The sequence below is a fragment of the Perissodus microlepis genome, chromosome 12 (assembly GCF_051167445.1).
Source record: "Perissodus microlepis isolate ML-2025 ecotype Zambia chromosome 12, ASM5116744v1, whole genome shotgun sequence".
NCBI lineage: Eukaryota > Metazoa > Chordata > Actinopteri > Cichliformes > Cichlidae > Perissodus > Perissodus microlepis.
The window spans coordinates 15,390,437-15,416,904 of NC_140472.1; the positions used below are offsets into that span (position 1 = coordinate 15,390,437).

At 42.7% G+C, this 26,468-nt stretch overlaps 1 protein-coding gene and 1 long non-coding RNA gene across 2 annotated transcripts in view; one reads left to right on the forward strand and one right to left on the reverse strand.

Annotated features, from left to right (window-relative positions):
* Window positions 1–26,468, forward strand: part of arb2a (ARB2 cotranscriptional regulator A) — a 167,595-nt gene that overhangs the window by 79,479 nt on the left and 61,648 nt on the right. The window contains exon 9 of the mRNA XM_084946367.1: window positions 18,366–18,482. Coding sequence (XP_084802493.1) covers window positions 18,366–18,482 — 117 coding nt within the window. The remainder of the gene's footprint in view (window positions 1–18,365; window positions 18,483–26,468) is intronic.
* On the reverse strand, window positions 2,674–3,859 carry LOC146376000 (uncharacterized). The gene is made up of 3 exons (XR_014801865.1): window positions 3,746–3,859; window positions 3,616–3,651; window positions 2,674–3,432 (listed from the first exon to the last, which is right to left on the reverse strand). It is a non-coding gene; the product is annotated as an uncharacterized LOC146376000 (long non-coding RNA).

Below are 26,468 nucleotides of genomic sequence, written 5' to 3' on the forward strand. Positions count from 1 at the left end.
GCACAGAGGTAAAATTGATACCAATCTTATTACATTATATAAATCCCAGTCAGCCAGCAAACAAGTCGATTTCTCCAAAACTGTTGGAGCCTTCCTTTAAACTGTGTCAAGCTACACTCCACATTTAGATTTATCTGAAAGACTCTTTAAGGCCGGCGCAACCTTCACCTGTGCTCATGAACACACAAGCAAAAATCACTTAAATTTGTTGACAAAATCTCTGCTCTGAAGTCGTCCATTCGAAAATCCCCTCATCTAATGCTGTATGCACGTCTCGCCTGCCTTCGAAACTCTAAGTGCTTGCCTGTCTCTTGCTTCTGGAGGGGATGAAGAGAAGGTTTGTTTTTATCTCAAGGTTCTCCATAGCTGGCGGGCTTGCAAGCGGTGCAGTTGTAGAGCAGTTTCCTGCATGTATGTCTGTCTGCTTGTGCTAATATGTGTGCGTGCGTGATTCTGTGTCTTCTGCACGGGCTCTGTGTTTGTCTGGTTGCATGTGTGTTTATGTGCTTGCACGTATGTATATGCACACTTCTGTGCGTCTCAGCCTTTGCCTGGAGAAGCCTGTATCGTCCTGAGCAGAACAGCTTGGTTAAGAGAGCAGCTATCAGCGCCACGTTAGGAGAGGAGAGGACAAGAGAGGAGGAGAGGGTGAGAGGCAATGATAAATGGCTGGGGCACACTAACAGAAATTAGTGGAGCCGTATGCAAAGCTGTGGCGTTTTGTTTGATGTGAAACAAAAGGACCACCACGACAAAAGTGCCTGCCAGCCTGCACGGCAGGACAGCAGCCCTCAGGACATACACCATCTCCACTGACAAAGTGTGCATGTGTAATTGGATGTGTGTGTGTGTGTGTGTGTGTGTGTTTTGGTGCGCACTTGGGTGTGCACCTACGTGTTAATGCATGGCGCTGTTTTCTTGTCCTGTCTATATTATGTATATTATCTCTCTGTGTGTTTTTGTGGTCTGGTCGTAATGACAGACAATGCCTGGCCCTTTGTGTGCCATGAAAAGATATGGTTTCTTCCTCTGTACAACTACAGCATATTTGCTCTATTAAGCGGCTGAAATACAGCCGTCTAATTTCTTTGTGAATGAATAGGATCTTAGAGAGCGCCTCTCCTCTTAACATAAGGATGTAAATTGAACTGTTTAAATGTCACGGCTAGCAAGCTGATTTGATTTGAATTGATTTGCTTGTTTCTGGGAAAAAAAAGACCCCCCTTGCCAAAACCTTAGCTGTGCTGGTTGCCACAGATAGACCAAGGTCTTTCTTTCCACCTCAACAACACATTGTAGGGCCCCTGAATTCTTCTATCTGCTGTGATTATGTACAAATGGCCTTCATTTGCCATCCATTTCAAAGCTGTAGTGCTGCATTGTGACTAGAGGCAGATGACGCAGACCAAATTACAGCGGGTTTGCTGCCTGAAAAGGATACTCACACAATAGGCTTTGTGAAGTATTCCCTTCAATACGTCGCCATTATTCTCACCTTTGTTGGTATTTCTCTCTATGTTTCAGGAGCATCTTTGGGTTCTAGATTGCATTTGTGGTGTTAGTGAAGAGTGGGGGGTTGAAAATACTTACCTCTTATGTCTCTTGTGCTATTCCTTCAATAATATCAAGGAAAATTGATTTTGTGATAGATTAGTTTTTTTTTGCTTCCTAGGTTTGCTTTTAATTTCCTTCATTATTAATTATGTTGTTTTATTGTTTTGAAATTGCAGGTTAATCGAGATCTCAGGAGCATAAATGTAAAAATAGGGATATTTTTTGCCTCTAGATTAAACTGCCTTTCTCACTTTAGTCAGATTGTTTACAACAGTAAGTCTAAATGACTACAGTTACCAAGAACCTTCCTAGAAAACACAGTTGCTCCCAGTTGCCTGTTGACTTTTTTACCTTCTTCTTTCCTGTTTTCTGCTAGCATCTGATATACTTTTTAGTTTGTCTTTCAAACTGTCTTATTGGTAGCTACCACTAACTGGCCAGCTAACTAGTTAGTAGTTGATATCTTATGAGTAAAAAAAAGGCTTTTAAGTGCCATTGAATTTAACATTGATTAAAAAAGTATGTAAAACTTTTTGAATCCCAAAGTTTCCTTCTGTTTTGCTACCGCCTTTCACATTTGCATTATTGCAGTCAGTTGTCTTTTTCCACATTTTTAGTAATTATCCGATGCCAGTCAGAGAGATTAATATAGAGTGTTTTTACAACACAGCAAAGGTAGACAGGCAAGAGAAGCTCTGAAAAAAGTGATGTGTTTAATGTTTTAACAGCTGTTTCCCTGAACTTTGTTTCAGCTGAAGGGCTACTGCAGGTGTGGCTAGGTAGATGCAGCCAGCTACCAAGGCCAATTCAAGGTACCAGACTTTTTACAATCTGGGGAATTTATATATCTTGTTTTGATCAAAATTTTCCTATAGTGCATTTAACAGCCCAGAGGCAGACAGAAGCTGTTGCTTTCACCTGAAGCTATGATGCCGGATCAGTCAATACACTTTAGGACTTCATTTCCTCAGTTCCCTCTTTCTCTGTGTATGTATGAAGGCGTGTGCGCTTTTCTCAACAGTTCGGTAAGCTGCTGTCATTTTATTATAGACATCTGCTTATAAGCAACAAAGTTGTCAGTTTCCTGAGTGCAACAGTTATCTTGTACATAATAAAGATGCTCCTTCTAATTTGTCTATATTAGACTTTGATTGGCACCAATTTTAGACTCCAGCAGATGGAGGCATTACTAAATGTTGGTTATGAATAGTTTGTCTGGTCTAGTCCTTGGTCTGACCATCCATGGTTTTGAATGGTCGAGCAAGCTTTCACTAGGTCGTCCCGGTTACCCACTCCTCTCCTTTATTATTATTTTTTCAAAACACAAAGATGTTGCCATGGTGATGTAATTGAAAATCATTACATCTCAAACAAGTATTGTTGAGGTGACTATTCACAAGTCTCACCTTTTTGTCTTCCTGTTTTTTTTCCCCTTCCTAGTAAAAAGAAAGTGCAAAATCCATCTGTCCTTAGTGCATCATTGTGCAAAGGCTCTTTTTTAATCCCTCTTGCGCTGCCCATCCACCCCATAGCCAAACCTATTCAACACAGGGTCTTATTCACCACTTTATGATATAAAACACAGAGCTAGTTAAAGTTCATTTGAGTTCAGTTAAATCTTGAGGGATTCATCATTACATATTTACTGGCTGAGGCTGATCTTGCTGTAAGGTTCTACCCTCGTCCCATTGATCTAGTGCGCATGTTCACTCCCGAGGTTACAGGACGTGCTTCCATTTGCATAAGGCCCTGGGCAAGGTTCTTTCCACCATTGATTGGCCTGTCCATGAGCGCCCCGTGCCTTCTCACATTGATCACTTTGTTTTTTCCCGGAGACAGTGCTACTCAGAGTTCAGCTGCAGCTCTAGCATATCAGACCTGCCGGAGGAAGAGAGAGAAGGACCGACGGAGGGAGAAAGGAGAGGAAAAAGAAAGAGAGGGGCAAGTTGGAGTCATAGCTGATAGATGGAAAACCAATAATAATGCACCGATATCTTTACATACTTTTTTCTATGAGTTTTAGAACTATCAAAGTATGAAACACTTTCCATTGCCACCTACGTTATCCCTCTTTCAGCCCGTGTTTCCTCGAGTAAGCTGCTTAAGAAAGTAGGATTCAATAAAATCGCACACAATAAAATATATAAAACATTCAGCACACTCAAACATATATTGCCTTTTCTTCTCCTACCTGAAGTACTGCTGAAATTGAGCAGACCTCCTCCCTTCCTGTTCATCCTCGCCCTGGTCTGCTTGTATCAGTGTGCTACAGCGCAAACTCTCCTCTAAGCTGTCTGTTACTTGTTTTCTCTCTCCCTCTCAGTAAAACTGTCTTCCTTGTAGGCTGCTTGGACAGTCTTCCCTCACTTTACCTTTCACTTCCTCAGAGAGGATGCTGTCTGGGCTTGCTCACGGTTTCTCTGCTGTCAACCATCCATAGTCTTACTGTAGTTGTGAATTCTTATAAAGGCTGAAGATGTACAGCTATATTTCTTAAAGTATTTACTGAAGTAGACTTATTTCACTCAGACAGGTCTAATCATGCAGTCATGACTTTGGGTGTCGCATAAAGCCATACATGCATTTTGACTTGTGCATATGTGCCATTGTGTCTTTATCCAGCATGGCGTCAGTAGCGGCGCAAGGATCAGATTCCCATGATGCACCTCTTCTCTTTGTTCTGCTTTGTGAAAGCAGTGCGCAGCTTTGTCTGCCTTTCCCGTTCCACTCGGCTCGTTGCCTCAGCGGCAAGGTCTCAATCTCTTCCCTCTCTTTTTCTTCAGACCTCTATCTTTCTTTTATTCGCTCTTTAATACTCATTGGGCACTGTTATCCATTTCCCCCCCACTCCTCTCTCATTTATTGCCTTTTCCCTTTACATGGCAACCAAATTCGCCGTAATTCTTACTTTCCCTTGGCCCCTGTTTTTTGTTTTTTTTTTAAATGTCAAACCACTCCCTCCTGCCGCTGCTTTTTGTGGATAAAATACTTCTAAGCTTCTTTGGTGACCCTCCTAGTATCTACTTTATTTTACCACTTAAACTCACCTCTTTTCATTTTCTTGTTTTTATTTGGTTTCATGGTGTATATGGTATTTTACTTTGTTCTTTGCTCTTCCCCTTTGCTTCTGATTCAGTCACTTTCTTTTCCCTTCCCTCTCTTAACCTCAACTTCACACCAGATTTTGCCGCTCTATTCTTTCCCAGCGATTCTTATCCTTCACTCGAGAATGACCTCACTCCTCTCTCCTTCACACTATTTTTTATGTCTTTTAGATTTGTCTTTTTCAACCATCTCGCCCTAAAACCACTCATTTTTCCCAGTGATTCATCATTCTCGCACTTCATGCTTACAGTCTTAAAGAAGAAGAAAAAAAAAATCCCTCGAGTGCTGTTTATTTTGTGTGAAATCATTTTAAATTAAATAGCGATCTCAACCTTATAACTCAGTACCATCAAGTATGTCAAATAAGTGATCGCAAAATGCAAGTTTAAAAACTTTCCCCAAATATTTACCAAGTGGATTATTTTTTTTCTCCTTTTTTTACTCTGACTTGTCTTTTATCATCTCGCATTCGCTGTTCCCACTGTGGTATTTTCATGCATTCACCTGCTGTGTCTGGGTGTGTCATCTGGTTACGACCTAGGTCACCTTCACCGAAGAGGGAATACAAGTGCTTGACACGAGGTTTGAATGTGTTGAAGATGACATGTTGACAGCTCAAATGAATCACTTGTCACGTGTCATTTTTTTTTTCTTTCCCACTTGTTAATCCTTCGGTAAGAATACAATATAGGAGAGGAATCTCGAGCCCGTACCGGGGTTGCAAATTGTCACGCAAGCATCGCTCGATTTCGACACTTGGAATCCAGTTTGTTTTTACGTTTTTGTTGTTTTTCTTTTTATTTTTCCCCTCTGCCCTCAAGACTGTGAATGGTCTCATTCTGTGGCAAATGTAGCAGGGAGAATACGTCTTAGGGATTGAAAGGAGAGAAAGTGTTGTGTTTGAAAAGCTGTGAGGCACAGCTAGGCGGATCCTGGTGCAAATGTCAGTGAACTCAGTGACTTTAGGGTTGAAGTTTAAACCCTCTCTCATTTGCTCTTCTTTTCTGTCTTTCTTTTTATTCTCTTTTCCCTTTTTGCTTTTGTCTTTCAAACTCTGCATCTTCATCCACTTCATCCTCTATCTCTCTCCCTCTTTCTCTCTCTGTCTGTCTACGACTGCTTTTAAAGTTCAGTGACTGCTGTGTTGGTATTCTGTGGTATCGGTCTAAACCTTAAGTACCAGGGTCACAGGAATTTTTTAGTGCCTGCCATTTTTTTGTGTCAGTGCATAACTTGCAGTGCGTAACTTGTGGGGTTTGTTTTCTACTTATAACTGCAGCGTTTAAGCCGAAGGCACATACTGATGAGACTGATGGCAAATGGAAAACAGGCAGTGCCACAGTGTTTCAGTCGGTTCATTTTTTTCTGCTTTTTAAACTTGGTTTATCCTATATAGGCTATTCAGCTGATATATTCCCAATTCTATAGCCTTCAATACTCACGGAAAGCCTTGTTTGAATCCTTTATGGCAGTTTTTTTCCAGGGATGTGTTTTAGTTATGTACCTGCAGTAAAACATATTTAATTTTTTAAGCCTGGAAAGCCGACAGTGAAAAGAGATGAACTGTTTTATGTGCCATTTTAAGGCTTTATGTGCTGTGAAATACGATGGGGTTATGAAAGACCAAAGGAAGGTAGAGTGAGGAAGGGAGAAGGAGAGTGAGGCAGAGACTCCTGGTGTGGAGCACCCTTTGATGTCTTAGCCGGCTCGGAGTTGAATATGGAGCTCACTGAAGGGTAGGCCTTGTTTCATGGTGGGAATATGAGGCTGATCCTGCAGTCCGATTTAAAAAAAAAAAAAAAAAAAATCGTACACACATTCACAGATTTTTTTTAGAAAATACCATATTTGGGTATAAATGTTTTCATCGTTAAACGAGAGTTTTCATTTTACTCCATAAGGCCTGTTTGTTGTCCCAGTGAACTAGTTTTTGATTCCTCCCTTCATGATGTCAGTAGTTCATGGTTCATATTCAGATCAGTTACCAGGCAAGGGTCTTTGAAAGCATGTGTGTCTCTGTCTCATATATATTCTGCGTTCCTATTAGATGGCTTCACACTTGACTATTCCTCTGGACTCCGCTGACACTGGCTTTCATGCATGGCCTGCCTCTACCTCTTTCTTTCTCCACCACTTACGTTCTTACTTTTGTGGCCTTGAGCATTAAAAATAGCTCGGTGGTGTCAGATAACTTTTAACCCCATCACCACCAACCAACTAACATGTTCAGTAGATCCCCATCCCCCATCGTCGTTTGTTAACATCCATCTCTTCTTCTGCCTTGTTTTCTCCATCCCTCGTATTCCTTTCACCAGTCTGGCTCCTTCCACCCGCCGCCCTGACTGTGCCTTCCACACGTGAAGCCATTTTTCTCATGAATTAAGCCTCTTCACCTCTTGCCTCCCTTCGCCTCTATCTCTCCGCGCTCCCTCGCTGTCCTTTCATTTCTGTTTTCGTGGTGTTACTTGGGGTGATGGTTAGTTGATTTGGTCTGAGTTCTCTTTGATGAAAACACTAGGGGGCACTGCCTGTCCTTTGTTACCCCTCTCTTTTCCTTAGAAGGTTTCGATGCTTGTGTATTTTTGTATGCATGCTTCGTCTTTGTCTGTGTGACCATGCATGTGCTCTTGTTTGTGTTTGCATTTTGTTAAAAAGCAGTCCCTTATCTGTAATGGATGACACAGATCTGCACTGAGACAGACAGGAAGGCAGACAGGCGGCAGGTCTCTGGTGGTCACCGGGGCCACTGCTCAGCACCCATCCGCGTCCCCCTGTCCTCACACTCACCCCCTGTTTCTGTTTGGTGAACCCAGGGGTGTGGGTTAATGAAAAGGGCTTGGACCACTGAGAAGAACGACAGTCATCTCTCAGCCACCTCTGCTCACCTCCAGCCCTCAGAGACTCTCACTCCATGACAGGCCCCCCCTCTTCATGTCTCTCTCCCTGTTTCGGTCTCTATCCCCTGGGTCATACCATATCATCTGGCTGCCCATTGACCGCCAACAAAACACAGCATTTGAAAATGATAAAAAAATAAATAAGAAGGACGGTGGAACATTTTCAGACTGGGGAATGTCTGTAAAAACAAGTGCACGAGAACAACTGCCCTGTTTATTCAAATGCCTAGCAATCGGACTGGGATTTGGATGCCACTGTTGAGAGGAGACGGAGAGGACGCAGACCTTTGTTTCTGTTTTGTTTTTACTCTGCTCGTCGGCAGCTTCTAGTTTCGCTCCACTTCGTGTGGATACCCCAGCAGTACTCTAGTTTTGTTCTTTGTATCCTTTGTATATTGCAGAAGCTATAGTTTGCAATTAGTGACCATGTTCTTTTGCCTCATTTATCGTTAAGTCTGCTGATGAATGTGAATGTTTTTGAAGAAAACTGAATTATTGATTTGCGTTGTTGTCTATGGTGAGGAGACAGCTGATGAGGGGTGTTTAATAGTGCTAATTGGCAGCTCCCATCCATGCAGTGTGTTGTTGTTGGTGGGTTGGGGCTGGGCGAAGTGAGGCGCTGTTATTGTTTAGAGGTGTCAAACCCAACACAGAACAAAGAGGATGGGAGAAATGTGCTGCGCTCGCCCATCAGTGTGCTGAATGCAGCTTATGCACACACGTGCACGCGCGCGTATAAATATATATTTTATATATGTATGAATGCACATGTGTCTGTCCACCCAGGCACATATCTCACACAATAGCACATTACCTGACGTCGTATATAGGGTTCACTCGTGCTGACATGCACACACATACAGACAGACGGTGCACACACGGAGAAAAAAAATATTTTAAAATGACAAGATAATCACTACATTCAAACTTACCTTCAGCTCTGCATAAATGCTTTTCTCTGAGATAAACTAATAAATATATTTTCTTTTCAAATGTGCTCCACTGAAGGCCCTAATTACCATACTCTGACAAAGACCTGACAGAAGTGTAATAGTTAAAAGGTAATTTCACTACAAGTATGAGTTTGGGTAGGGAAAAGGGTCAGTGACACCCCCTCCCCCAGTACCACCACCACCACCACCGAACCTACCCATCCACCAGCCTGCCTCCACCTCTCTCTTTAACGATTTACTCACGCGTTTCGAGGACTTTTTGCATGATTGACTGACAAGGTCTTTTTCCGAAATAGCATCTTCAGTAATAAGAAATAATTGACTCCCCCTAATCAAAAAAGGGTTCATGGAATCCACAAACCCAACTGTAATCTTCTGTGGCATTTCCAGCAGAATTGACAGTCCTCATAGCTTCAGGCTCTATACCACTTTGATTTAATTGCTTTTTTTTTATAAGATTAATAATATGCTTTATACGGAGTTATGTGTGTGTGCTCTGTGTGTGTATGTGCCTGTGTGTGCCCATTTTCCTCTTCTACAGCTTTGTTTTTAATCAACAATATCACTTGAAAAGAACTTCAACCGGTGTGCTTTTTTTTCTTGCGAGGTTTACGTTTAATTCGTTAAATACTGTAGTAATTTTTTATGTACTCAAAAGAGGAAGGAATGTTGTTGATCACATTATTATTATTATTATTATTATTATTATTATTATTATTATTATTATTATAGTCCTCTGACTTGATATTAAATCTGGTCCAACAGAGTATTTTGTGATATAATCTAAAATGAACTTTTTTTTTTCTTTATCCGGTCTATAAAATTGGCTAATTGAATTACTTTGTGTTTTCTTAAACTCTACTTCAGTATTATTTTTTTTAGATTTTGGTCTCATGTCTTGATTACTTTGGGCATAAATATAATAATAATTTAAGTGAGCATGCCTTGCGAACTGCAAAGTTTTTTACATGATGGGGAAAATTAACTTGGAGCTACCCCCAGCCTGTCCAATTTGTAATATGGCCTCAACCCCTTCCCCTCTCTTTCTTTTCTGACTCATCTTTCCTCTCGTTAAAAAGCTGTTTTAAATCATGGCTAGTGGCAATGAGAAGTTAATTTCAGATTGTTATATATTACCATTAATTTCATTTGGCCTTCTGTAAATTTCCCTCCCTCACTCTCTTCTGCCTTTGAGTACAGCAAGTTCACAGAGCCTTTTCCTCTTTTCTTTTCTTTTTTTCTTCTTTTTCTGGCCCCTCTCTTTTGTCGTTGCCCCGCGGCACAGGAGACGAGCAAATATGAAGGAGCAGAAGATGATAACTGATGGGAGGAACACTTTCGTTGTCATTTTACCTCCCCTCCCCTTTCCTTTTTTTCCGGAACTTTTTCCCATGTGTTTTTCAAGTGGCCTGGGTAGTTTAAGCACACACTTCTACTAAGTAGGGTAGTATGCTTGTCCATATTAGGGTTTTTTTGCTGTCTACTTTTACTTCTCTTTCCTTTTTCCTTATTTAAAGTGAAGGTGTATGACTCTCCACTGAGATATTTGGTATATTTGGCCATGAGCAGACACAACCCTTTCAAAGAACGTACAGTAGCTGGACTTTTTGTCTTGATCTGTAAAACTATAAAACTGGATTTGTATGAAAACTAAAAAACTTGTAAAAAGAAAGCTTGAGCTGGGAAAAAAGAAGAAATAGGCTCTGTTCCCAAAAACAACAAGAATGGGGAAAAAAGGATTAAAATTTAGCTGTACTTCACCGTTCTCATAACAAATTTAGAAAAATTGGCTGGAAATTCCCACAATGAAAATTCCAACTCATAGCTTGTTGAAATTTTCTCACTACACCCCAATTTAGAAATGTTGGCTTTGATGCCAACTCTGGGCTCCGTTAGTACAAGAAATCAGTGTTTATCAGCCCCTAAGGCTGTGTGTGTCTTAGAAATGGACAGCAGTACCCAATGGATATTTAACACATTAGCTTTGGCAGAGCAGAGAGTGGTGTGAAAACACACTGATTTCCTAAGTGGCAATCATATCAGCCTCACCATCACAGAGGCAGCAGAGAGCAAACATCTGTGTACGTGTGTGTGTGTGTGTGTGTGTGGGGGGGGGGGGGGGGGGGGGGGGGGGGGGGGTGGGTGGGTTCAGGAAGCCCTTGCTTTTCCTCAGTGTCAGTATCACCCTGAGTTATAACCCAGAGGTCTCACCCTCCTCCTCCATCCACCCTTGTTAGGCCCTCTCGTTCACTCCCTGCCTCTATCAATCCCATTCTCCCTTGCCCTCTCCATCCTCGTCTCCAACTGAGAGTCACCCATCCAAATCTATGTTAAAACAGGGTCATCCCCCGGTGTACACTTAAAGACTGTCCCTTTAACCTGCTCCGAAATACTTAGGGCTATTATTATAGCTTATAAATCATTAAGAAAGTTTAATTATACAAAAATTTCATGGTAGAAATGTGCAAGCTGACACATGGGAAGGGGAATTTAATGGGCCAGCAAGTCCCAGCACCGTGAGGGAAAATATTGAGGTTAGGTTTCTATTTTACAGCATTGCCGGAGGGTTGGGAGACAGAGAGAAAGACAAGAAAGAAGCACTCTTAGAGTAAAAAAAAGGAGAGAAAAGACAACGAGGAGGCCTGTGTGCGCTGCGCAAAGTAACTTTCCCATTCCAAACTTTAGATTGAAGCTGTTAATATGGCCACTGATTTGGGAACAATAAAGTCACTATCCACGATACCTTGTGTCACTTATCATGAGAAAAATACAATTAAATTAAAAATTAATTTTCAACACGCCACAGTTTCACTTTGTAAATAAAAATTTGTCTAGATAGATTTACAATTTGAAGAATTTCTTTTAGTGTCACTAAGAAATTTAAAAAAATAAACATTCCAAATTGTAATGTTACAAATATTTGTCCACTTCTTAACTGTCCGTGTGATTTCAGAGAACATTATGGGTGTACTATAAATGTATTATAAATACTACCACTGTCCAGATGTTAATAAGAAATTGTTAAATTTTGTTGTAGTAACTACACCTTGTTGCTGTCCATTTAAGCTGCTGCTTAATTTACCATGTGTTCACGATTTGTAAATAAGCTGTTAGTGAAACCCTGTTGGAATTCAAACATTTAAGTGCTTATGCAATTACATGTCGCTATCAGGAAGAGCGAGATTGATGTAGAAAATCTGTGACTATGTGAAGAGAGCTTCGCTAAGCTCCAAACAGCCTGGCCTCACCAGCCAGATGTGCAAATGCAAATTAGTCAGGAACCTCTCAGTTCACTTTGGATTTCCACAGGATGTTATCAGCCAGCGCAGGGCAAAGTGCCTCTGGACACAGTTGAAATAGATCATATCAAACCTGTCCCATATTACCAAAAAAAACCCAAAACAAACTGTGATAAGTCCAGGGAGCCAATGTGCCTAGAATCTCTGGCTTCCAGGCAAACAGAAAGTAGTTTAATGAATATACACATACAGTATTACATATAAAAACTCTCATTCAATCCTGTTAATTTGTATTAAACTAATAAACCTGTAATAAACCTGTAATAAACTAAATTAATCAGGTTTAGGGCTGTCTCTTTTCTCTGTCACACTATACTATTATTTACGATAAACTTTTTTCCGACGCCATTCATCCCTTTCTTCTTGCCCTTTCTCTCTCCTCCTTCCTGTCTTCCGATCTTTCTCTTGTTTTCCATGTGGGCACAAGCGGGGCGCAACGCCCGCAGCCAGCAGGTTTCCTGGCATGCAGCTCCTCATCCTCTGCCTTTTGTTTCCACCAGTGAACAACCATTCTCCACCTCTGCTGTGTCAGTAAATATTTATTGGCCTTCCTTTTCCTCATCACCCCCACTGTTGTCGGTGCGTATCTGTGCGCCTGTGAGTGCGTGTGGTTTGCATGTTTATACACACACAGAATCCTTCCCAGCGCATACACTGACATGCGCTACCTCCCTCTACCCAGTGTCCGGTGCCGTCACTCACACATCTCAGCAATGCCGCCCCGTCACCCTGTCCCTCCACCCACCATCCTCTGTTTCTCTCCATCGCTCCATCATGCTTTTGGCGGACAGTCGTGAGAGGAAACAGCGGAGGAAGTTATTGCAGTTTTCTCCTACTCTGTCACTCTGCCTGCCACAACAGAAGTTTATGCACCTGAGAGAACCAGAGGGGGGGAAACCCTGCAAGTAAATGCATGTGACCTCAGCGAGCAAAACCTCTGCACACTCCCATCACACTAAAGGTTGCACATACACAAACATACTCCCTCTCGTTCCCTAGGGCCCAGTGGCCTCATGCTAGAGAGGCCTTCCTTCCTGCAGTTAAGACAAAGGAAACCGGGGACCGACAGGGGACCTGAGGCCGCTGCTTCAAAGCCACAGGAAGCGCCAGTGTTGTCTCTTCCTGTGGAGGGTGTTGGAGCGTGGAGGGTCAGCTGCCTGTGTTTTCACAGCCAGGGACGAACAAGGATGAGTGTGTTGTGTGTGTGTGTCACATCATTGGTAAGATATCTGAACACGCTGCACTCCAACTCCTGTCCGCCCTCTATGACCTCAGATCACTTCCTAGCTACACATTAGTATGTAGAAATAAAAGAGACAACACATGTACAAACACACACACATACACCATCATCATCATCATTCCTGTGGTCAGTCAAGTTCTGGTTAAAAGCCCAATCCAGATAAGCATAATCAACCTAACTGCTATTTATCTACATTGTCCTCATTAATTTTGGATGGAAATGATAGGAAATGGAGTCTCTGTGAAAGCAGCAGTCAGTTTGTTTTCCCTTGCCTAGTGCTTGCCACTGTCTTTGCAGAGTCCGCACATGCCTTCAATGTGTACATGTTTGCGTGTGTTTGTGTTTGTGCCCCTCTTCCAATGTTGTTGTATATGGATTTATGGGGGTGTATGTGTTAGTGTGTCTGAGCCATGTGTTTTCAAACCTTCCGGTGTGCACCCACATGCGTGTTTGTTTGTTTTTTCTGTGTTCGCCCTGGCTTCTCTGATGCTCTCCTCTTACTCTCTGGCAGGCACAGGACAGTTAATCAATCAAATATTTAAGCAGTGCTTCAGTGCTCAGTGGGTAGTCCTAGATTATCTGTGGCTGTTGGCAGTGCATGGCGCAGCCACATTATAAGCCTTGTCTCTGACTGGCATCATTGCGGGGTGCTTCCCTCTCTCTCTCTTGCTCTCACTCGCTTTCTCTCTTTCTCTCGCCCTTAGCCTCTACTCAGTCTTTGCTCACTCTCACTGACACTCTACATTTTGTCCTTTTTCATTCTCACCTATTTTCTGTCATTCTCTCTCTGTCCCTTGTTTTCCTTTCTCTTGTTTGCTGCACTCTATTCACACTCTCTCTCTCTCTCTGTGTATAATTGTGGCTTTTCACATTGACTGTCTGACAGTGAGCAAGGCCCCTTAAAGAGCTCTCATCTTTCTGTCTTTGCCTGCTTCTCTCTTTTCTCTCACTCTGCATTCTTTCTAGGGATGAGTCTGCCTGTCTCCCCACAGGGAACTCCATTGTGGATTACCATTCAGTTTTCGCCCAATTATCTAGTGGCTTTTGCTGCCTTTGACACATAATTATCAAAGGCCTAAATAATTGTCTTTATTATTGCCGGTGTTTAGATGTAGCGTCAGTGGAGCAGTCATGAGCAAGGGAGCGTCACGGGGAGAGGAGAGAAAATGAAGTATTTATCTCGACCAGAGATTAGCTTAGCATGCTGTTAAATGATGTCTCGTCGCTTATTTCAACTCCTAGTCCAGATAAATAAACATGATTAATATGCCCCCCCCACCCCCCTTCCCTCCTTCATACACACACCCATCGCATATCATATTCTGTGTCAGTGGTGAAAATAAGATTATGCACAACAAAATGTCTAGCAATTAGCTGGCTTTGTAGTAGGAAGCAGCTTAAAGCGCTAAACACTGTACTTTACTGAGGGCCGTGTGAGAGGTCAGGTACAAGAAACATGGGTTATAGACAAGTCTGCGTGTGTGTATCTGCATCTGTTTGAGTGACTCCAAATGCGTGGTGGTTGGCTGTTTCATAGAGCTTGTGAAAAGCTGGATTTAGCAGAGTTGTGCCAACCGAGGGGGTCAGAATATGTGATATTTGTGGGTCTCTTTAGCAACCAGGCCCTCTGCAGAGAAATCAAAAAAGAAATGGTTTACGAGGAGGGGGAAAAAAGGGAGAAGTAAAAAGAGGGAGAAGGATTTCAAAGTTCATCCAGAGTTTGAATGTATGTGGGTTGAGGGTGAGCTCAAGTCTGCATCGTCAGTTGTGACTCAGATTGGTTATCGTGGTTCAAAAGAATGTAAATGTGATGCTAGTTGGGGTCAAATCGAATCCATATCACAGTGAGGGAGTGTGTTCAAAAACTGCACGGCCATGAAAATGGGTAAAGAAATTGTGTTTACACTGTTTTTTTGTGGCGCTTTAAATCATGCTATTAACAAATCCCTGATAATTGCGCTGAATTAGGCTTACAGTGCTGTTATGATGTAGGATATAGATAAACCACATTAGGCAGGTGATAAACAATTCATCAAATTCTTCTTGGGTGCGTGGCGGCTGCCCTTTAAGTTCCGGCTTCCAGATCAAACCCCAGAGCATTGGTCCCATTTAAACATAATCTTCTACTTATGTTTTAGTAACCCAGTGAAAGCCCATTTGCTTCAGGGATGCTGTTCTGATGTTGACTCTTTGGTCCGATCTCTCTGTGAAGTGGGCCGAGGGAAAAGAGAATTTTCCTCCTGGGGATTAATAAAGTATTTATAAATACTCTTTGTTGTGCACATCTGCCTGTATGTGTCTCCTTTGTCTAGCTTTATCTCCATAGTCCTTTCTGGGGTTTTTCTCCCACTTTTGATATCCACTGAGCTTCTTATAGTCTTCCGCCTTTATACTCCTCTTACATTTTTTTACACACCAGCCCCACATGTCCAACATCCACCCACACCCATTTGAACTTTACTCTGCTTATCCAGCTGCTCTAGCATTAAAGGAAAGGCCAGCCGAGAGGCAGCAAATGTCTCAACATCTGTGTGTTGGTTTTAGTTCAACAAGTATTTCCACATGTTTCTCTTCCTATTTCCCTGTCCGATACTTGACTGATCACAACAGCTGGCTTGTTTCCTTGTAAAAGCTGCTGTCTGCAGTTACATAGTGAATTAGCACATTTAACATTGCGGGTATATGTGGCTAACACTAACTCACAGGCCATTGTGGTGTGGAATGATGAGTCATATGAAAAAACATCTTACACTGATATCTACTGGAGAATATTTGGCTTCGTGCTTCTGCTTGTGAGTTAACAGCATTACTCTCTTAGAAGAAGATACAGACCTGCTTAGATTATGCTTTCAGCATGCAGCTAACCACAGATGTCATTGTGGCTTGTAAAACATGGGACCCAGTGGGTGTCAAAATTACTGTGGTTAACGGCCACACGGCATAGAACACTCTCTCTCCTGGAGTCATTATTTGTCAACCTATTACCCCAAGTGTTACCACAGCCAAGTGCATGTGTGGAGGCATTGCGGCAATGAGAGCTGTCAGAATGAGTGATTGATATAGGCACTGGTGAGAGATGGAGTTCTTTGCTCTTTAATCTTCGGTTGAGGAAAGCAGACTTTGTTTGGTGAGATTTCCTAATTTGTTTTCCCTGCTACTTTTAGCAAATTTACAACAAAGTGAATGTCTTTGAGTAGCAAATCATACCACAAAGGAAATAAAAGCAACTGAATATATTCATTTTAAAAGGTAATTTTAGGATTCCAACAAGTTTTCTTTAACCCTTTGAGGTCTAAGTTGCCATTAGTTTGGTAGTTAGTTATCATTAGATGTCCTCAGCACTAATCCTTACTTTAACATTGGGCAGTCCTAATATGTCATTTTTGTTTCTATTAATGTTCTTTTTTCCATGGCAATTAAGAAACAAAGAAAAAAAATCAAACCTCACCCACATCAAAAATTATATACATGTTCCCCCCCCCCCCCCCCCCCCAAAAAAAAACCCTGTTTTGTCTTTCTCCAAAATATAGGTTTATGATTGGATTAGTGTTATCACTTATTCCTCAGAGGGTTGGAAATTTGTCTCTACTAAAGCAGCACCAGCACACAGTAGCATATGTAACCTAGCATCCTTTCTCTGAGCCATCTTTTTCTATGTACATGCCTTTAGACTCATTTGTCTGTCCACTTGGGCATTTGAAAAGATGCTGAGATTTCTGCCCAGGCTTGGGCAATGTTCTCGACTAGGTTGAAGTCACATGCTCAGTGTTTTCCATGGGCAGTCAATCCACTCTTGTTTTCTGGTCTAAACTGGTAGTCCTTTCACTCAGGAAAGGGCCCATTTGGCTAGCACCAGAAAACAAGGCCCTGACTGACACCTCCAATTTTAAAAGGTTGACTTTGCAGCTCCCATGGGCCCAGTTCTGCCAGAGGAAAGCTTTTCAGCCAAGCAAGGATGAGGAGGGATTACAGTGAGGAGTGTGTATCAGTGTGTATGTTTTTGTATGATTCTCTGTGAATGAACCTATATGTCTGGACAATGTCTGTCCTTTTAAACTCTAAAGTTGTGTACTTTTTTTTATTAAGTATGCTCAAGTGTGTACCTCACCTGTCAGGCTGCTCTATTCTTCTCTGATAGTGAAAATGTTCCTTTGGTAGCCTTATCGGGTAGATGATATGAGTCTTTTGTGCCTTAATAGATCCATTTATCTCTATATACTTTAATTTGGTTAGGTATGGGAGGATGTATTCAAATGCCCAATCTCATTTATTGCATAGCCAGCCGGAGCTGCTCTCTGTGATAGCTCCACCTTTAGACAAACATTCATCTCCTTGTCCCATTTTAAACCTCTATGCCCATTAAAAACATGGCTTCATACCTGTGGCTCAAGCCAGTTTTGGTTTAATACCTTTGGGCTTTTATAGGCAAATATTTATCCAGCACAAGTCCCAACTAATGCCTTATATTCTAAACTCTTCCCTCAGCCTTAACCTCACCACTTCTTGGCATGTAGCCATAAACACCTAGCAGTCCACGACACTAAATTTACTGCTTCCTCAGAGGCACTATGCCGATCCCTTAGTTCAGTCTCTTTCTCAGCTTCTCTAAATGTATAAAGTAAGTGATTGTTAACCTATTGTTGCAAGTCCTGTTCTCTATTCTGTCCTTTTTATCTTAAAGTTGAGTGAAGCGGCTCGTTCCCAAGGCTTGGCTGTAGTACTCCTTGGGGTAGGACCAGCGGTGTGGGAAGTCTATTGTAGTGCGGTAACAAGTCCTTTGTGTGACATTTTCCTTGGCATTGACATTCAGAGGGGAATAGGAAGACGGGCCTACGAACACCACATTCTCTGTGACATGTGAAGGGAAAGGGTATTAAGAATGGGGACCAAGGTATCTGAACGTGCGCAGGAAAGGACATTTGCACAGAACGTGACAAGGACACACTATGGTGGAGCAGTGCTCTTTCATATTTCACTTTACAACATTATGCTCTATACATGAGGTTGAATCTGTATCCTTGGGTTACAAAATTGTCCACTGGGCTATTGATGTCACCAAGAAATATGCATACAGTGCACTCTAAGAAGTAGGCAGTTGAGCCTAATATTCATAAATATATATTTGGTTTGTCTAATAAAATGCATTTGTTTAGATGTATGATTTTCAAAATGCAGGTGTTTATTATTCAAAAGAGTTTATGACTCTTATAATATTCCTCTTTGTCGAGCAAATATTTCCTCCTCAGCACGAATGACGGTGTTATTAGCATGCTGGATGTGTGACTAACACAAGCTTTATTTGTTTTTATTGCAGATGAATCAGAGGGAATTAGAGGTGAAAAACAAAGTATGTGCCGTGGCTCTGACTGATTCCGCTCACAACATCTGGCTACAGGAAACCACAAAGAGCACACAGGACTGGATGCAGGAGGTGAAATAACGGCCCAAGCTCGAATACACAATCACGTTTTAAAAGCAGCGATATTATGTGCAGGGATCATGCCAATGATGACTCCCGTCATGATAATGTTCTGACCTGTGAGAAGGCTACCAAGTACTGATTGCTCAGTTATTACTAATTACTAATCAGTAAAGATGGATTTAACCACAATAATTTTCAACACGGCGTTTATTTTGGTTGCAGCTATGCACCTTTAAGTTTCAGGATTGATTTGTGGTAGTTTTTGTACAGTACAGTAGTCCAGAACCACATTTTGCTATGATGACAGTCACACAAAAAGCACACACAACCAGGCACATAAACACGCAAACCCAGTGTGGTGGGGCGTGGTCTGCGGTGCAGTGCTGACGCACCTGCACGGCATCCGCAATCATGCCCGCCGTGTTAAAACACAGGGACTCAGGGGTTGGTGGTTGTTGTGGTGGTGTGAAAAATGGTAAATAAAGATGGCTCAAAACACGGATCTGTGGTCCCGCCGTGCCTTAATTCCACCACGCCCAGACTCACAGGTGAAAAACAATTGTAGCTAGAAACAAAGATGCTCCAAAATGTACAGTGGTCCATCCATGATTTTTCATCTCATTTAAATTGTATACCGTACAGTTTGTCTGTATAACCCTACTGACCTACACAGGTATCCTTGACTAACAGCAAACCTAAGATGCCATGGAGAACCATTGTTTGCATGTTGTCCTTTTTTCTTTCGGTCTTCACTTTTTCCCTGGGTGCATGTCAAGGAATAACTGAGACAGTTAACCCTCGCTGGTGCATGCGTATGAAGCTAGGCGGGCGAAGTATCTGTAAGAATGCGTGCATTTGTTCATGTGTGTGGGATAGAATGCACGTGCACATGTGCATTTGTGTTAGCTTCATTTTAGCATTTGCCCTTTCTAGTGTGACCTCTGTGCCATATGCATCACCTGGGCTCACTCAGTATGCACATACAGATGAGATAACATCCAAGACCAAAGCTGCTGGAGAGCCAGAGATGCAAATGTCATACGCTCACACAACCATTCACACACAAACGCACACATCACATACCATACTTTCATTTGTATTACATCCTCTATCCATATCCCTTGCCTTTTGTTTTTGCTATCTCTGTCATCTCCAAATCTATGTGTGTGTGTGTGTGTGTGTGTGTGTGTGTGTGTGTGTGTGTGTGTGTGTGTGTGTGTGTGGTTCACGTATTTATGTATGTTGGTTTGATTTGTGGGATTCAAGGTTGCACTGCCTCCCCTTTCTTTAATGTTGTTTGGCATTTCCTATTTTTGATTCTTTTAAGGGACGTGTGGGACACCACATAATTGGCATGTTAAGTAATTTTTCTGTTTGGAATGATTAAACAGAACAATACACCTGAAAAACGACGAAAATATCCAACTGTAGTTTTTGGTTGATTTAGAGAGGAACCCACTTAATTAAAAGGGAACAGGCAGACCGATGCTTTGGTTTGCTCTTTAAGATGCAACAACTACAACAAAAATGTGGGAGAAATGTACATCTACAGATTTCACACACATTATTTCACCTGCCTCTGTTCCTTATAGTTTTAACTCTTAAACTTAGCAATAGAGATTTATTGCTAATTAATTCTACCACTGTACTCTACGTCTGTCATTCTAAGGAAGAATGTTGTATGTACAGTGACTTCATAAAAACGTTGGTTATAGTCTCTTTGAATGCTAACCATATAGCTTTGGGTTCTACTGTTGCACAGTTTTGCTAATAATTATCTTAAAATGAAGATGTGTGTGTGTGTGTGTGTGTGTGTGTGTGTGTGTGTGTGTATATATATATATATGTATATATATATATATATATATATATATATATACATATAAAAAAAAAATCCCCACTCGCCCCTGTGGGCGGTCAATCCTTCAAGCTCGGGTCCTCTACCAGAGGCCTGGGAGCTTGAGGGTCCTGCGCAGTATCTTAGCTGTTCCTAGGACTGCGCTCTTCTGGACAGAGATCTCCGCTGTTGTTCTCGGGATCTGCTGGAGCCACTCGCCTAGCTTGGGAGTCACTGCACCTAGTGCTCCGATTACCACTGGGACCACCGTCACCTTCACCCTCCACATCTTCTCGAGCTCTTCTCTGAGCCCTTGGTATTTACGAGCTTCTCGTGTTCCTTCTTCCTAATGTTGCTGTCATTCGGCTACATTGATCACTACGGCCGTCTTCTCATGTTTGTCTACCACCACTATGTCCGGTTGGTTAGCCACCACCATTTTGTCCGTCTGTATCTGGAAGTCCCACAGGATCTTAGCTCAGTCATTCTCCATCACCCTTGGGGGCATCTCCCATTTTGACCCCGGGACTTCCAGATTATACTCGGCACAGATGTTCCTGTACACTATGCCGGCCACTTGGTTATGGCGTTCCATGTATGCCTTGCCGGCTAGCATCTTACACCCTGCTGTTATGTGCTGGATTGTCTCTGGAGCATCTTCACACAGCCTGCACCTGGGGTCTTGCCTGGTGTGATAGACCCCAGCCTCAATGGATCTTGTGCTTAGTGCTTGTTCCTGTGCTGCCATGATTAGTGCTTCCGTGCTGTCTTTCAGTCCAGGTTTGTCCAGCCACTGGTAGGATTTCTGGATATTCTCTATCTGCCGGTGGTACATACCGTGCCGGGGCCTGTCCTTCCATGATGGTTCCTCGCCTTCCTCCACTTTCTTGGGTTTCTGCTGCCTGAGGTATTCACTGAGCACGCTGTCAGTTGGGGCCATCTTCGTGATGTATTCGTGAATGTTCCTTGTCTCATCCTGGACTGCGGTGCTGACACTCACCAGTCCCCGGCCCCCTTCCTTCCGCTTAGCGTACAGCCTCAGGGTGCTGGACTTGGGGTGAAACCCTCCATGCATGGTAAGGAGCTTTCTTGTCTTGATGTCAGTGGCTTCTATCTCCTCCTTTGGCCAGCCTATTACCCCAGCAGGGTACCTGATCATGGGCAGGGCGTAGGTGTTGATAGCCCAGATCTTGTTCTTACCGTTCAGCTGACTCATAGGGGCTTGCCTGACCCTCTGCAGGTACTTGGTGGTTGCAGCTTTCCTAGCGGCCTCTTCATGGTTCCCATTTGCCTGCGAGATCCCCAGGTACTTGTAACTGTCCTCTATGTCTGCAATGTTGCCTCCTGGTAGTTTGATCCCCTCCGTTTTGACTACCTTCCCTCTCTTTGTTACCATCCGACTACACTTCTCCAGCCCGAACGACATTCCGATGTCATTGCTGTATATCCTGGTGGTGTGGATCAGTGAATTGATGTCTCGTTCACTCTTGGCATACAGCTTGATGTCATCCATGTACAGGAGGTGGCTGACAACTGCTCCATTCCGTAGTCGGTATCCGTAGCCAGTCTTGTCAATTATCTCACTGAGGGGGTTGAGGCCTATGCAGAACAGCAGTGGGGACAGAGCATCTCCTTGGTAGATCCCGCACTTGATGGTGACTTGTGCTATGGGCTTGAGGTTGGCCTCCAGTGTTGTCCGCCACATCCCCATTGAGTTCCTGATGAAGGCTCTCAGGGTCCTGTTGATCTTATATAGTTCTAGGCATTCCAGGATCCAGGTGTGGGGCACTGAGTCATAGGCCTTCTTGTAATCAATCCAGGCAGTGCCCAGGTTGGTCAGTCTGGTCCTGCAGTCTCGGCTGACTGCTTGGTCTGCCAGAAGCTGGTGTTTTGCACCTCTGGTATTCTTGCCCATCCCTTTCTGTGCCCCGCTCATGTATTGACCCATGTGCCTGTTCATCTTAGCCGCTATGATGCCTGACAGGAGCTTCCACGTGGTCCTGAGGCAGGTTATTGGTCGGTAGTTGGAGGGGACCGGTCCCTTCTGGGGGTCCTTGAGGATCAGGACTGTCCGGCCTTCGGTTAGCCATTCCGGGTGTCTCTCGTCAACTAGCCGCTGGTTCATTTGTGCTGCCAGGCGCTCGTGGAGTGCAGTCAGCTTCTTCAGCCAGTAGGCGAGAACCATGTCAGGGCCTGGTGCTGTCCAACTCTTCATACTGGAGACCCTTTCTTGGATATCTGCCATTGTGATGGTTACTGGACCCTGTTCGGGGAGGTTGCTGTGGTCTGCCCTCAGATCCACTAGCCACTGAGCATTGCCGTTATGGGTTGCGTCCTTCTCCCATATGCTCTTCCAGTATTGTTCTGCCTCCAGCCTTGGTGGTACTGTTCTCATATTGTTCCCCTGCCACTGAGAGTACACCTTGGCTGGTTCCATGGAGAACAGCTGGTTTATTCTCTTGCCTTCTATCTCTCTGGTGTATCTCCTCAGGCGGCTGGCCAAGGCTGTGAGTTGTTGCTTGGCAGTTTCCAGGGCCTCAGGTATGGACAGCTTCCTGTACTTCTTAGGCACCTTCCTCATCGCGCCTTTCTGCAACTCTGTAGCTGTAGGTATCGTCCGTAGTGCTGCATTAACATCATCTAGCAGACTTCCTGAGGGTACTTCACGTAATCTTGGTAACCGGCTACGGGGTGTCCAGGTTTCAAGCTTGGCCATGATCCTATCTTTCAGGTCAGTTCCTCTCGCACTCAACGATCCTTCTCCTATCGCACTTGGGGCTTGGTACCCAATCTCGGGAGGGGGTGATGATATCTCCCCCCCTGACCTGGCGTCCTGGCTCCCCCTTGCTGTAGCATTTATGTTGTACCTCGTCAATCTCTAGCTGTGAGAGCAGTCCCTTCTTTCGAATGTTGGAACACTGAGCTACTAGTTTGTCCTTATATATATATATGTGTATGTATATATATATATATACACACATATATATATACATATACATATATATGTTAGGGGTGCAACGATACACAAAATTCACGGTTCGGTTCGGTTCGATACTTTGGTGTCACGGTTCGATATTTTTTCGATACAAAAAAATGTTCATGCCTTTTTAATTTGTCATTTATTAAAATTATAAATATATATTTTAACTCAAAAGTACAGTTTTTAAATTTAATGTTGCTGAAACAACAAAGTAATAAAAAAATAAATCTATCTGATCGAGAAATCACTCATCTTTGGAAAAGAGTTTATTACAGAGAAATGGTTCTTTCCAAAATAAAAGCTATACTATACGCTTCTTCTGGGCTATATTCTCAGCAGCATATTAAACATATCAGGTCCCCATAAGGAGACTCATGTGCTAACGGCTGTCTAAATGACTCGGGTAAAGTTTGTAGCATGCGTGCTTGTTATTTTCTTCTGCTTTCACTTGTCTTTGCACTAGGATGAATGTGCAGTCATATTCATTTTGTTCTCACTAGTGCTGTCAGCGTTAATCTTGTTGAAATGACGTTAACGCCACAACACGGCAAATCTCCGTTAACGAGCTACCGCGGTTCGCCCCGTGCATGGGGCTGGATGGCGTCAACACATTAACGAGCTAACTGCGCTAACGCACTAGTTCTCACCAATGTAATTGAGCATTGCGTGGCACATCCGACATACTGTTTTACTTTTGTCCATGACGCGCTTACCTTCAGGGTCATACTTCACATGAAAACCAAAATAGTTCCAAACGCCAGATCTGAATTAGGGTGAGGGAGGTTCAATTTGCCATGTTGCAACAAGAGCTTAACTTCTGTCTCGCTAGCTTGCCCTGCGGTCAGTGAATCTGCGTTCGACTACTCCGCCTAGGCTGCACTGTCGAGTGCAGATCCACTGAGCGCTCAACACAGACAGCATCGTCATAAGAAAAGTTGATAAAATAAATTAAAAATTATGTATTGTTCGATACATATGCGTACCGAACCGAAAGCACTGTATCGAACGGTTCAATATCGATACGAGTATCGTTGCACCCCTAATATATATATATATATACATACATACATAAGGACATTTTTATAAGTAACCCATCTGTTTCATTGCACACTAATGTATGGGCAGCTCATCATAGAAGGTTAGCTAGCACTGAACCTCACTAATGCCCTGTTTGGTGAATAAAGATGGATGCCAATACAAGTGGATGTATGTGAGTTTGGGACACCCCAGCCGTGCTCTTTTCTCCTCGGACAGTGGTAATTCTCTTCTTTTGAGGTTCAAGAGGTCAGTGGATGGTGAGATGGAGTGATGAAACAGGTGAAAGAGAGAAGATAGGATTTAGAGATCAGTGCCTGCTGAGCCAGGTTGTATAGACCAGATGGGTCAGACAAGGGGGAACTGACGTCACAGCAAGGAAACCAAATAGTGAGTGAAGGTGAGATTAAAAAAAAGATGGGGTAGGCCAGAGCAAAGATAGAAAGACTCATCTACTGACTGAGACAGAAAAAAATATACAAAGAAACAGAGTATGAGAAACATTCAATTATTTAAATCCTGTTGACTGCCACTGAGAAAGCACAGTGTAGAGCTGTGGAAAGAGAAAAAAACACAGGTGCTGTGTGAATGGAGTGAATACAGATGCAGAAGGAGGATGAAGAGATATATGTGGAGGTAGATGAGTAGCATAGTGAGGAGAAGTGAGTGAGAGAGAGAAATCCAAATGATGGTGTACAGCTGGCAGCCTGTCACAATCTCCAAGGTGTCTCCTGTCACTGTGCTGGCCTGCTGTCACACTCTAGTGGCCTGCCCAGAGCACGCACACACACACAGACACACACGCATATGCACACACATTCAGAGTACACTATGGTCATGAATAAACCATCCTAATCCATAGAGATTATTCAAGAACTGGGGGAGGTGGGTTAGAAACAGACACAGAGAGAGTGAGCAAAAATTGATACTCAGGACTACTTTCTGAGAAGTTAGGTAGCAGACTGTCATGTGTGTTATGGTTTAGGAGACTTTGTGCACTTGGTACAGAGTTTCTGTCATGGGACTCAGTTTGGTGTGCTTTCAGAATGAGAGGTGGAGATGCAGTTTTGCAACCGAGGTGGTATAGATGGTTGCATATATAGAAGGTTAGTCTCCCTCCCATCTGACACTCGGTCAGGACCCTTTGGCTCCACATTTTAATCCACTGGGTACCCTTTTAAAGTCATTGTATCAAAATGCCAAGTACTGTAATAGAAACCTAAATCCCTAAACGTCTGAAGTAGTTATCATGAGACCTTAGCCAAGAGCTCTCTGCACTTCACTGACACTGAACTCATCATTGCAGCAACAAGTAATATGATGGAAGGCTGAATCAACTGATAAGTTTGTCTTTAAACATGAGAGTGTATCTGAATGCAAACCCGTATAGTTTTGTTGCCTAAAATTGACCAAACAGTGACCTTAATTAAACAGTAAGAATTATGCATAGGATATAAATACAGGTACAAGCTTCAGAATAAACTTCACTCTGAACGGTGCATGCATTATGAGGAAAAACAAGCTATTAACAAGTTTCTTTGGTAGCATGTCCTGTAAACATCTTCTGTTTTTTTTTTTAACTCTGGTAAGCTGCTTTGCTATTGTAACCATCTCTGCTAATACACATTTTACAATTAAAATACCCCATCTTCAGTTTTCTTGACTAGAGACAGGCATCTTTTAGTCACAATAAAATGTAACCTTTAAATTGTGACATCAGATTAAACATCTTTCACAGTTTGAGCATTTTACCAATAAATATGTGGCTAGTTGCTCACAACAGTCTTGCACATCACTGGAAAGTCTGCATTGATGCAGCTGTGGTGTTGAAGGCCATTATAAAGCACTCCTCTTTAAGGCGAATTGGTTTGTGGTAGCTACTAATGTGGTTAACCTTGCATGCAAATGCTCAAACGGAGTGGAAGTGTGTATGGAGACAGTGCAGGAAAAACTCATCATGTGCAAAACATCTACCAGTATGTACCAAGTTGGCATGCGTACACACTGACAATGCAGTGATTATATACAGTACCAGTCAAAAATCTGGTATGTCCAAACATTTGACTGGTATTTGTTGCTAAATTTAGAATTTATTTGATAAACAGTTTAATTATCAATCCACATTATTACTAATAAAATAATA